This window comes from Nannobrachium achirus (assembly GCF_963921795.1).
Source record: "Nannobrachium achirus genome assembly, chromosome: 3".
NCBI lineage: Eukaryota > Metazoa > Chordata > Actinopteri > Myctophiformes > Myctophidae > Nannobrachium > Nannobrachium achirus.
In genome coordinates this window covers 21566842-21580801 of record NC_137812.1, presented here as the reverse complement: position 1 = coordinate 21580801, position 13960 = coordinate 21566842, and the positions used below count along the sequence as shown (strand labels likewise).

Genomic DNA, 13960 nt, shown 5'->3' with positions numbered 1-13960 from the left:
TGACCAGCCCACAGCCCTCCTCTGAGGAAAAAAAATAAATAAAAAAAAATAAAAGCTATTTTTGAGTGAGGACCAATTATATGAACATAGGTTGAAAAGTGGTGGAGTGCCCCTTTAAACATTTTACTTATGTTAAGTAAAAATATCAATAGGTAGACACTGCAGAAAAAAATAGATTGTGGGATTGCATACCTTTTTTTGAAAGGGTGCGTAATCGCATATTTCCACCCGCATATTTTGCAACTTTTCTCATACTTGGCGTATTTCACAACGTTTCGTATATGGTACAAGTACAGTAGCCTACTTTGTTACTTTACAGCACTGCCCGTATGCATGATCGCTGCTCTGAATGAAAGAACAATGACAACTTTGGTCGAGGTTTTGGGTTGTGCAGTTTACCGTCACGTGATTCAACTACAAATATTTGTGAGATGTCTTTTGACCTGTGTTGTTTAGAGATTGATACTTCAAAAACATGCTCCCCATTGACTGCTTACATTACACAGTGATATGCTCTCAAATTCACTTTTAGCAGGTAAGCAAACACAGCAAATGAAGCAGGTTCTGACAAAATGTAACATTGCAAGACCAGTCACAAAGCATAGATAGATGGATGGTTGCTAGTTCTTAACATCTAAAATGAATGCACGTGACTTTAGACTTATTTTCTTTCTGGAGAATGCCTCTATGTTGAACTTTGATCTAATATAGTCTAATAACTATTGTAAGGGGATTTATCTTGGTTTGAGCTCTTTGTAATAATGGAAATGTTTTGGGCACTATCTCACACTGTAAGGGATAAAGGGGAACAGATATTTTGGTCCGGAGATAGTCTGCCTTTGAGGAGGTTACACCAGTAAATTCCTGTCTCCGTGTCTCATTTCCAATACGTCTGAAACTAAGTCAAGTAAGGATTATACTATTACACAGACCTCAAACCAAGATAAATCCCCTTACATTATTTGACCTTTTTTGCAGAGTATTCTAACTCTAAAATCTTCTTCTTTTCCTTCTTCTTCTTCTTCTTCTTTCTCTTCTTCTTCTACTACTCTTTTGTTTCCTCTGTGTGTGCTGGACTAAAGAAACAAAGATTTCAGACATAGGTAAGAGTGACTAACACTTTACATTAACCCTTTGCTCCTTCTTCTGTTGTCTCAACCTTTGCTGTTTTCTTCTCTGAACGGTGTTCCCTGCCTGTCATTAACCTTAGCATGTTATTGGCATCAAACGTCAATGTCAAGTCCAGAAAAGTGAAACGTTATCGTAATTGTAACATGTTGCATTCACAGGACAACTCAATGCTTCTTCACAGGATAAAAAAGCAATGTTGGCACTGAGATATACAGTAGCATCTGTAAAGTTCCTTTTTATGCAGGTTTTATTATTAACTTACATGCCAGATGGCTGGGATTGTGAAGCGTATTTCTGTTTCTAGATAGATCCCTCTATTGATCCTGTGCACAGCAGATTTCAATCGCCCCGGGCAGCACAGCAGTTAAGAGTTCCAAAGTTACACGGATACAGAGTAAGGAAAGTACTGTTCGATACAGCAATACAAAGGTATAAGACATAACAATGGGAAGCACCATCGATAACACTATACAACAGTATAGGACTATCCTGGTGCACCATACAGACTCATCAGTCACCTAGTGGATACTGCAAGGTCTGGATTGAGCTGTCAATGCTTTTATCAGGTGACAAATCCAGTCTACACTATCTACCCTGACGAATGCTCTCTCTCTCTCTCTCTCTCTCTCTCTCTCTCTCTCTCTCTCTCTCTCTCTCTCTCTTTATCTCCCCTGCAGTGGTGGAAAAAGTACTCACATGTCTTACTTAAGTAAAAGTATCAATACTGTAATATAGAAATACTTGTGTACAAGTAAAAGTCCCAAATTAAAACAATCACTTGAGTAAAAGTACAAAAGTATTGGCATCAAAATGTACTTAAAGTATACCAATACCAATAATCAAAATCTACAAACTAACTATAGTAATTCAATGTTTTCAAACAATTGTAGTGGAGTAAAAGTGCAATATTCGCCTCAAATTGTAAAGCAAAAGTACCTCAACATTTTACTTAAAGATGGGGTGCCGTGATCCCCCCAAATATATGATCATATTGTATTATGATTATAGTTGGAGGAAGATTGTTTTCAGAAAAGTGTACAGAAAATGATAAAAATTCAGTTTTTATGTGGCCACACCCATACCTGTTCATTATGTAGGCCTGGTTTTCAGGTGGGTGGTGACCCAGCTGAAGTTCAATTGGGTTTTTTGACTCAGAGGTTTTCAGGAAGTAACCAAAACTACACAGGGAAGACATATTCGCATATTATAACCACACTTGGGGGTCTATTAGAGCAGTGGTTCGAAATCTTTTTTGGCTGGAGTACCCCTAATGATTTCCGAAGCCAAGTACCCCCTTCCCCTGACTACAGCAAAATTTACAACAAAAGTCCAGTTCCAATGCCAATACGTTCAAAAATAAAACAGCATAATGGCAAATAAATATTGCTTTCTATTCAGTAACTGTTACTACTAGTCAAGTTATTGATAATTTGGTTTAGAAATGTACAGATGAGCAGATGAGTAGTAGATTCCCATTTTCTTGTTTTCCTCACGTACCCCCTGCAGTACCCCTGCGTACCCCCATTTGAGAAACAGTATATTAGAGTAATGTTAACTCTATAGACACAAACTGTACAAAACTATGGCACCACCTCTTTAAGTACAGTACTTGAGTAAATGTACTTTACACCACTGCTCCCCTGACCCGAGGCATGGGGACACGGGCGAGGATGTTAGAGAGAGAGAGAGACAGAGATGTACGTCTGATTAAGTAGGCTATATCTTCTCCCCCTTGTCTGCCTCCTCTCCTCCTCTCTGGCTCTGTGATCCGGGCTGTAGACTCCTCCTGCTAAATGGAGCCCATTCTCCCTGTGTCGGCTCCAATGAACAACCTAGTCGTCATTTTTATAACCCGATGGAGGAGGGGGGTATAGGGGAGAGGAGAGGAGAAGAGATGCGAGGAAAGCAGAAGGGAGGGGATGAATGGGATGGGAGGAGAGGAGAGGAGTTTTCTCTCTCTCTCTCTCTCTCTCTCTCTCTCTCTCTCTCTCTCTCTCTCTCTCTCTCTCTCTCTCTCTCTCTCAATTCAATTCAATTCAATTCAATTCAATTCAATTCAATTCAATTCAAAAGGGCTTTATTGGCATGAGAAACACATTTCCAAAGCAGATACAATACAATACAATTGGAACAAAATATGTACAAGTGAAAGGAGTGTAACAGTTTTCATGCATCAACGTTACATGCAGGCAGAGCAGGGATATATATTTGATATCCTTATCACAGCTCTCTCTCTCTCTCTCTCTCTCTCTCTCTCTCTCTCTCTCTCTCTCTCTCTCTCTCTCCCCATAAAAGTACTAAATACTGCTGTCTTTCAGGTCCCAGGGTATCTGTGGTTGTTTAACTTGTCTCTTTTCTTTCTAAACGAGTAAGCGTGACCACCTGACGGGTGTGTGTGTGTGTGTGTGTGTGCGCGCGCACGTGGCATGTGTGTGTGTGTGTGTGTGTGTGAGTGTGTGTGTGTGTGTGTGTGTGTGTGTGTGTGTGTGTATGCGCGCGTGCGTGCGTGCGTGCGTGCGTGCGTGCGTGCGTGCGTGCGTGCGTGCGTGCGTGCGTGTGTGTGTGTGATGTGTATGCGGGCGTGCGTGTGTGTGTGTGTCACCGCCGCCGGCAGAAAGCGAACCAACGCATCTCATTTCTGACTGGAGTCGATCGCAGGCTTTTAATTAAATTCCCTCTTTTTTTAGCCTTTAATTAAAGCGGATCGCCTCTCGGGACAAGCGCTCGTGCTAAGGACGTTTTTTAAAGGAGATTTTTATTCACACACTACAAATATCTGCATTAATTCATGCATTTGTATCTCTGAGAGGGTACACATGGAACTTACTGGTCCATTTGGTTCCATTTGTACACTCAGAGTTACATTAACTCTCAGGATTTTACTGTGTACACTCAGTTATATTATGACCTGAAGAATCCCCTATTCTTTGTACCACTCTTGCTTCCTTGTTTCATTCTTTCCTTTCCTTAGTATAAAGCTACTGACTCTTTTGTTTGCTCTTGTTTTTCTGTCTTTCTCTGTTTTTTTCTTGTCTATATTTGCTACATTGTCTGAAGGAAGCCGAACCAACATAAGTATGACTCTTATGTACCTTTGCACTAGAAGAACTAGAAGCCTTGGACCTTTCCTTTGTTCCTTCGCCAATTTGTTCCTTTGTTCCTTTCTTCGTTCCTTTGTTCGTCCGTCCGTTCCTTCCTTCCTTCCTTACTTCCTTCCTTCCTTCCTTCTTTCCTTCCTTCCTTCCTTCCTTCCTTCCTTCCTTCCTTCCTTCCTTCTGGACTTCCTTGACATGTTTTTTTTCCTGCTTGGTAAAACTGAAAACATCTTCTGCAGACTACATATTTTATATTCAATGTTGTGACTCCGCTTGGAGTTCTGAACCTTTAGACCACGGCCACTGTGTACCCATCGCAGGAACGGTTATTTTTGACACCTCGATCTCTGCTGTTTGTTGACATCAATCTGATCTCGACTCTGAGGTGTCTCAAAAGAATTTGTCTCAGAGATTTTGTCATTTCTGATGGACAAAGTGGACACATTGGACATGTCTCTCCATGAATGAATTTGCTCCCGGGTCGTGTAATCTCTCAGAGAGGGATTGTAAAGATCTGTACCTCCTAATCTCCTCAGTCAAGCTTTCTTCAACCCGGTCCATGGACCTTTTAGCTGACCCACATTGCAGAAATATAACAATATTAATCTTGAGTGTCTGACTAATCACTCACAATGTTCACATTGCTGTCTCTGCCGCAATGTTTGGACTACTTAGAACATCTTGGTGGGGCAAGAATTGACGAAAAGGACTTTGGCCGTGGTATTGCGTTCGTCCACTTTCTCCGCAATTGTGGTCGTTTTGTCCTTGCGACTTCACCGAACTTTGTTTGCACAAGAAGTATGCTGGCTTAAGTTACAGCATGTGGCATTGCCCTCTTTAAACATCAGTGTGTGTGTGTGTGTGTGTGTGTGTGTGTGTGTGTGTGTGTGTGTGTGTGTGTGTGTGTGTGTGTGTGTGTTTGTGCGTGCGTGTGTGCGTTTGTGCGCGCGTGTGCGTGTTTGTGTGTTTTATTTTTAGCCAAGTTAATTAACAGGCTGTGATCAGCTGTTGACATGCACCAACCACAGAGACCTGTGGCCGGCGGGGTATGTGTGTGTGTGTGTGTGTGTGTGTGTGTGTGTGTGTGTGTGTGTGTGTGTGTGTGTGTGTGTGTGTGTGTGTGTGTGTGTGTGTGTGTGTGTGTGTGTGTGTGTGTGTGTGTGTTCGTGCATCAGTCTGAGTGGATACGATGGCCCATCAGTAGCCTGTGACACCTTCTTAATGATGCCTGCCACACTGTCACGCAACATCCATCTCACACACACACACACACACACACACACACACACACACACACACACACACACACACACACACACACACACACGCACACAGAGGCATTAAGACGGATCTGTTTCTCGTGGCTCACCTCATCAACTTCCCCTCTCTGCACAGTAAAACTCTCAGTGTTCATTTAACTGCGACGAGAGTACAAATGGAACCAAATGGACCCTTAAACACCCAATTCACAGCATGAGCAGGGGTGAGATCACGTTTGTGTGTACACGTGGACCAGCGATTCTCAAAGCTTTTCATCAAGGTCAAGGACCCACAAGTCAATTATACACTATACGCATATACCCCCATCTGAAAAGATGTTGTGCGAGGGACCCCCAGACCAGATTTAATTTTCCTCCAAATTTTAGTTTAGTATAAAGTAGCTGATCTACAACCTCACAACGCATAACAATGTGGCACATTGTGAACTTAGATAGGCTTTGATAGAACTTAGATATTGTGAACTTTAGATAGGCTATTTTCAAATACAGGCCTTGTAGAGGATTTGGTTAAAATGGTTAGACTAATTTGGCTCGGGACTCTGTGGATCCGAAAGCGGCGGACGCTCCTGTTCACAGACTGCGTTGAACCTCGTCACTTTCTCAGAATGGAAATGTGAAATACAGCTAAAGTTTGGTGCCAGGGTCAATTTAACGGCAACGAGTTTTGGTCCCATTTGTAGAGCCTATTCTTTGGATTATGCAAGCTATTGTAGCTTATGCATTGCACAGTATTTACTGTATAGCTACAGTACAAGCTATGTTGTGTAGCTGTACACTTTCTAAACCTTTGCAAAGGTTCCTCAGGCTATTTAAAATATTCACTAGCAACCCAATAGGTCACAAATAGAAAGACAGCTGTTCTGGAATGGCAAGCATACAGTACGTACATAAATCTACAGTCTTTCATTCTAACAAATCTTTAGATTCTGGATGTGTTTTTAATGACCTTTTCTCCGTCTCCCTAGATGGGATTCATATATACAGTATATCGTCGTTGTCGGGTGGAAACCTTGTATGTCCAAACGCATTCGTTTTTATCATTTAAAAAAATGAACTAAACTAGTGAAAACAGCCAATCTACAAGCACACAACGCCTCGCACCGCGAGGCGTTGTGTGCTTGTAGATCTGCTGTTTTCACTACTTTTGTGCGACCGCCTTGTCTGATGGAGAAGGGGCTTTACTTTGCAAAAAAACCTATACATTTGAAACTTGGAGATACGAGGTTTCTGCCCGACAGTGACAATATATAATATTTTTAATTTTTTATGGTGGTTAGACATTTTGAGAAATGTGAAACCTTCTCTAACAAAGTTTCCTGGTGTGAACCATATAGTGCTCAGCTCTTCCCAATTTACAGCTGGCTTTGAGGCAGCCAGACAGCGAGTCTGAATGTGTTTGTGTTGTTTCGTGCCCGAACAACAACATTGCTGTAAGGATTCTGGACATTTTGTTATGCTGCGTTTCACATCACTGGCAGCTACAAAGCTAATGGCTATACCGTTCCTTTTCAAAGGAAGCCATGCAGCGACATGAAGATACAAACTAACTGACGCCCGACGTTTGTAGCTGCAACAATGTCTACTGGCTTCAACTGCAGCTACGGAAGCTACCACACAACAAAGTGTTGTTTAAAAGTTGATGTAAAAACATTAATTGGGAAAAAAACTGCCCTAAAAAAAAAACAATGTTTTAGTGATGAGTCATCACTTTGCACAGTTTGGTGGGGTCCATTTTTAGTCCAAGGAATGTTTTTTGTGGAAAACAAATGCTTACAATGGATTCAGAATAATTAAAAACACATAGTTAGGCCCCTCACATCCCACTTAAAGCAGATTTTTTGGGAGTCTTCTTTTCCTTAGTAGTGTATAGTAAGTGAATGAGACCCAAACTTACCCTAGCCGTCAAAGATTCTCCTAGGGATGTTGAATTTGAAACTCTGTTAGATGTGTTACTAGACACCTTTATGAACACATTGGTGAAGAAATCGTTTGGTAAGGAATTTATCCCCAGCTTTGACAGGTATTCTGATAATATTCCCTGACTATCTGTCTTGCTTTGTATCTTTTGTAGCTGGCAGTGCGAACACAGCGATATGAGATAAAAGTAAAGCTTTTCTGTGAAAGTTTTAGTGTTGATCAGACTAACACCCCCCTCCCCCTCTGCCCGGCCGTCTCCCATAGCAACAACCCTGCCCATCGCTACTACCTGGCCACGGACCCAGTGACCGGGCAGCTCTACGTGTCAGACACCAACTCCCGCCGGATCTACCGTCCCAAGATGCTTAGCGGCGCCCGTGAGCTCATCGGTAAGGTTATGCACACACACCCACACACACCTAGGAAAAATGCACACACACACGCACGCGCGCACACGCACGCACGCACGCACGCACGCACGCACGCACGCACACACACACACACACACACACACACACACACAGTTTTCATTTCATACTAGTATTTCACACGTTTTGAGAATAACTCTCATCTGAGTATGTGTTTGTGTGTGTGTGTGTGTGTGTGTGTGTGTGTCATTTGTGTGTGTGTGTGTCATTTGTGTGTGTGTGTGTGTGTGTGTGTGTGTGTGTGTGTGTGTGTGTGTGCGCACGTGTGCAGCGAACGGTGAGGTGGTAGCAGGTACGGGAGAACAGTGTCCTCCGTTCGATGAGGCGCGCTGTGGAGACGGACGCAAGGCTACTGAGGCACAACTGCTGGGACCTAAAGGTACACACACACACACACACACACACACACACACACACACACACACACACACACACACTCACACTCACACAGCGACAGAGAGAGAGAGAGAGAGAGAGAGAGAGAGAGAGAGAGAGAGAGAGAGAATCGTTTGATTAAAAGGCAAGTATGTTTTCATCTAAACCTTGTCACCATGGTAACAGACTATAGCTCATTTTCTTACCTCTCTGGATGTGTAGTGAAAGTTTCAACACTCTCTCAGACGCACGGACATACACAGATATTAATCTCTATTGTAGTGTGCATATTGTTACAACTACCTCTCTCTCCGGAGAAGGAGACAACAGAAATAAAATGTACAGATTGCAGCTTTAATTCAATCGCATAAATAACATATACAGTACTTAGTTGATCAGGGTCCCCCATGGCTCTGTACTTTCCCCCCTATTTTGGCAAGTACAGAGCTACTAGTACAGAAAGCAAACTGTTGATTTGCACGCATAAAACACAGTAGCCTGTAGGTACAGATGTGCCATTTCAAGATTTCCAGTGGATTGGCAGAACATTGAGCTTGTAGATCAGCCATTTTTGCTATTGATATGACCTTCCTTGACTTTGAAGTTTAAACCTATGAAGGTGGATTCTGCTTTTCAATGGGAATGGAGGGGTTTCTTGCCATTTTGCGGGAAAATACGCTCCTTTCTCCGTAAAAATGTGAAAGAAACCTGTGGAAAAAATGTAGGAAAGAGCTGTAAAGTCTGAAGACTTTAAACAGCACATCTGCAAGTGTATTCAGTGTCTCTTTTTCGCTCTCTCTTTGTCTGTCTGTCTGTTGGTCTCTCTCTCTCTCTCTCTCTCTCTCTCTCTCTCTCTCTCTCTCTCTCTCCATCCCTCCCTCCCTCTCTCCCTCCAGGCATAGCGGTGGATAAGAACGGCTACATCTACTTCGTGGACGGTACGATGATCAGGAAGGTGGATCGTAACGGCATCATCTCCACCCTGCTGGGCAGCAACGACCTGACCTCGGCTCGACCTCTGACCTGCGACACCAGCATGCACATACGACAGGTACGGCCCATGGGTGCCTTGCCGGTTACAGCATAGAGGGTATGCGCGTGACATCATCATCATCATACCCGGAAGTTATGCGGGAACGCCTACAGAGTGGCAAAAAAACGACTTTCTGGCCTTGACAGCCCATACATCCAAACAGAAAAGTCCTATGTGATTGCATTAAATGACGTTATACACATTAAACTCACTTTGCAACTCACTTTGCCACTCGATTTGCCATTCACTTTATGCATGCTCATACCCTCTATTGGCAATTTATACATTTAACAGCAAAGGAACCCAAAGTTCTGCCTGTGGTGAGGCAGACTTCAGGGAAGTATATTTTATTTCAGATATATATCGTCACTGTCGGGCAGAAACCTTGTATCTCCAAGTTTCAAACGCGTACCTTTTTTTGTGAAGTAAAGCCCTGCTTTCATCACACAAGGCAGACAGATAGATTTGTGTTTGGAGTCAGTGGCCCAGACACAAACACAGACAAGCAAGGTAATCACCATTGCGTGCATGTGTGTTTTAGTTTTTGTGTGTCCGTGCGTGTGTTTTGTGCGTGCGTGCTTGAGCGGTTGTGTGTGTGTGTGTAAGAGAGCTAGAATGGCTGTGAGTAATAGCGTGTCCTCCTTAGAATAAAATACTTTCTCCACAGAGTTCTCTTCGGAGACGAGGCCAGACAGAAGTTCAGAAATGAAGCTAAATAACAGAAACCGTTGCTGTCTGTCTGCAGAAATCTCTTATCTCCAAATGTAAACTTTTTTTATGTTTTCACGTCCTCTTCGCTCGCGTTTTGAGACCAAGACCAAAAAAATTGCGGATCTACAAGCTCAAAATGTGTCACTTCGTGCCTCATTTCGAGCTTGTAGATCTGCTACTTTTGATGCTTTTGTCAATATAGTTATATAGCTATAGTCAATTTACAAAAATATATATACAGTATATATAAAAATTAAAAAATAATCACAAAAATGTAAACATTGGAAATGAGAGGGTTCTGCCCCAACAGCGATGATATGAAAAGGAACCTTTTTCTTTTGGACATTATCGTCACTATCCGGCAGAAACCTTGTATCTACAAGTTTAAAATTAGCAAGGTTTTTTTGTAAATTAAAGCCCTGCCTCATCATATAAGACTGTTGCACAGAACTAGTGAAAATAGCAGATCTACAAATACAAAACACCTCGCAGTGCGAGGCATTGTGTGCTTGTAGATCATCTATTTTCACTATTTTAAATCATTTTTAAAATGATAAATACGAAACGGTTTTGGACATACATGGTTTCCACCCGCCAACGACGATATGAGTTTTCCACCCGACAGAGACGAGACATATTGCGGCTTGAAGATGCCGGTGTTTGTTCATAAATCCGTGGTGTAATAGAATGACCTGCCACGGCGGCTCAGGGTTTGCTGAATCAGTCTCTTCTTTTTAAATTGCTTCTTAAGAACAACCAGCCGTCCCTGACTGTGCTGGGCCGTGTCATATAGGAGGCAAACATTCAGTGGAAATAGTAACCGATGTACAAGCAAGCTCCCGACGTTGTGAGAGCTTGTGGATGGGCTGCTTTCGTCAAAGATATTTGATGTAGAGGGTTGGTGGGGAAATTGATTCACGAATCCATTTAGGCTATATAAATAAAACTATATAATGTATCTCTTAGTGCAAAATGCAAAGAATCGATTCCCGGTGAAGCCGATCGATTTGACGTATGGTCCAAGTCTGTGCCACCAAAACTGTGGGAAGAGCAGTGTGGAAAAAACAAATGTATCTATGGAGGGGAAAGCTCTGACCTCTTTGTCCCCAGTTGTTGCACACGCTGTTGAAATAGACCTGAAATGAACCAGGTTGTTCTCTGTGCTCTGTGTAGGTGAAATAAGCCAGGTTATTCTCTCTCTGCTCTGTGCAGGTGCGTCTGGAGTGGCCCACAGACCTGGCCATCAACCCCATGGACAACTCCATCTATGTGCTGGACAACAACGTGGTGCTGCAGATCACTGAGAACAGACAGGTATACGTTCCACCAACAACACTCTTTAATCCATTTAGGCCTAGAATTATTGAATGCTTTAACCAGTGAAAAATAGCAGATATACAAGCTCACAGCGCGGCACCGAGTGCCGCGCTGCGAGCTTGTAGATCTGCTATTTTTGAAAAAGTCGTGAAAATGTGTGCAAATCTTTGAATATATGTATTTTCAAAGCGAACGTTTGTAACTCAAATTTTGCTTCTGGGTGGTCCCTGGAACTAGATATTTTGAGATGGGGATCTGTGGCCAAATAAATATCATTTTGGGGGTCCTTCACATGAAAAGGTTTGAGAACCACTGACATAGTAGTCTCTCAAGAACAGACTAACTGAGCTCCAGTTAAGTGAAAAGGACCTTTTCTTTGATGATGGCTGGCCAGATTGCTGACATAGAAACATAGGTTTTCCAAAACACCTTAGAAGGATTCAAAAGACACTTATAGAATCGGGTCAAAATTCAAATTTTCATGATTTTTCAAAAATAGCAGATCTACAAGCTTGTAGCGCGGCACTCGGTGCCGTGCTGTGAGCTTGTATATCTGCTATTTTTCAAAAGTTAAAGCATAAAATAATGATACACAATAATGTGTGTGTTCTATCTACTGTGTATAGCTGGGAATGTCTTCATCTTCATGTGCTGGATGTTAGGCGAGAGCAGTGTTGAATTAGACCGGGGTCGCGCGCCCCCGCCGTCCCATATCTTTTCTGAGCAGGGGTCACGTGACTCACGGCTCTCACGCAAACGGACATGCATTGATGCGAAAACCCACACAGTTCACATCTCGCCAACGCTTTAGTGTCACAACAGGGTGTTTTAACAAAGAAATAAGCCTGTATGCATGTCAATAGACCTGTATAGTAGGTGTTGAGCGACGTGCGCGTGACGTCTCTAGATAAGTGACCCAAACATTGAATCACCAATGCACCACTGGGCGTGAGGCACCATACTTCAACAGCAGGCACCATTGGTGTGTGCTGTTTATAGCAAAAATAAATAGATAAAAGATCATTTAAATACAAAATATCAATCAATCAGCTTCACACATCAGGTATAATGCGTTTCACGCAAAATAATGATTGAAAAGAAAGTGGAATTAAAAGGATAGGAAATTGCAGTAATATCAAAGGGAAACTTTAACATTTTCAACACAAATCCCAATATTCCGATGTGAGGAGATCAATAGTAGTGTGGCAATACTTCTCCTTGTATCTCTCTGCAAAATGTTGACGTCTTTTTTTGGCCTTATGAAATGAGAGCCATAAACTCATGCCATGTTTTGCGTGTGTGTGTGTGCGTGTGTGTGCCTGTGTGTGTGCCCGTGTGTGTGTGCCCGTGTGTGTGTGTGTGTGTGTGTGTGTGTGTGTGTGTGTGTGTGTGTGTGCGTGTGTGCGCGTGTGTGTGTGTGTGCGTGTGTGTGCCCGCGTACATGCGTGTGTGTGTGTGTGCAGGTTCGCATCGTGGCGGGGCGTCCCATGCACTGTCAGGTACCAGGCATAGAGTACACCATGGGTAAGAAGGCGGTCCAGACCATGCTGGAAGGAGCCACGGCCATCGCACTGTCCTACAACGGTGTCCTCTACATCGCTGAGACCGACGAGAAGAAGCTGCACCGCATCAGACAGGTGGGGACCACAGTAGGGCGTTCCACGTTTTCGGTAGAATGCATTCATCCCCATGCTTGTGCCGAATTTGGAGGGGTGAGTGGGCACTGATGCAGAAAAGGTTGACCAGTGGTTCTCAAACTTTGAAATTTGAAGGTCTCCCCTTAACTTTGACAGTGTACAAATGGAACCAAATGGATCCTGACGGGTCCATTTGGTTCCATTTGTACACTGTCAAAGTTACAGGCTGGTAAGGGTCAATTTAGACGCCCATAAAGGAACCTATAGGGAGTCCCTGAAATCCACTTTGAGAAGCACTCATCTATTGCCACTCCATAATGCCCAATCTGACAACGCCAGATTAGTTGATGATGATTTTCTTTTCCTTCCAGGTGTCGACGGATGGGGAAATCACTCACCTAGCCGGAACGCTGTCTGACTGCGACTGCAAGGTATTGTACTGCAGCGTCCCGGAGAAACCTCTTAATGCAGAATGATTATTGTAGTGCTGTTGTAAGCTGCAAGTCATCTGTTCAATCATCCTCTTTACTGTTTATGTCCTGTCTTACTTCTCCTCACTTTCTTTTCCTCCACATTCCTCCCTCCCTCCCTCCCTCCCTCTACTCCAGAATGATGCTAACTGTGACTGCTACCAGAGTGGTGATGGCTATGCCAAAGACGCCAGGCTGAACTGTCCGGCCAGTCTGGTGGTCTCTCCGGACGGGACCCTGTACGTGGCTGACCTGGGCAACATCCGCATACGAGCTGTACGCCGCAACCAACCACCAACCGGTATGGACCCCTAGTCTCTCTCGGTGTGTTTGTGCGTGTGTGAGAGCTGTACGTGATCAGTTCCAAAACTGCCTCTAGTGACCTCTTTGGACAAATTTGACCAAACAAATTTTATCGTGATGACGTGACACTTCCACATTACAAGAATGCGGAAGTGCCGTTCTCACACCCAAGACATAAAAGGGTGAGGGGCTTCCGTTAAAACGACGGAAGGGCACCGTCTAAAGCTGACCAGAAACATCACAGTGTTGAGTCATCACTTTTT

At 43.3% G+C, this 13960-nt stretch overlaps 1 protein-coding gene across 1 annotated transcript in view; it reads left to right on the top strand.

Moving 5' to 3' along the window:
- The window catches only part of LOC308281719 (teneurin-3), a gene marked incomplete at its 3' end in the record, with an annotated part of 198473 nt that overhangs the window by 129993 nt on the left and 54520 nt on the right, over positions 1-13960 (top strand). Inside the window, exons 22-28 of the mRNA XM_080721996.1 lie at positions 7688-7812; positions 8123-8230; positions 9123-9277; positions 11183-11284; positions 12751-12924; positions 13296-13355; positions 13533-13695. Coding sequence (XP_080578122.1) covers positions 7688-7812; positions 8123-8230; positions 9123-9277; positions 11183-11284; positions 12751-12924; positions 13296-13355; positions 13533-13695 — 887 coding nt within the window. The remainder of the gene's footprint in view (positions 1-7687; positions 7813-8122; positions 8231-9122; positions 9278-11182; positions 11285-12750; positions 12925-13295; positions 13356-13532; positions 13696-13960) is intronic.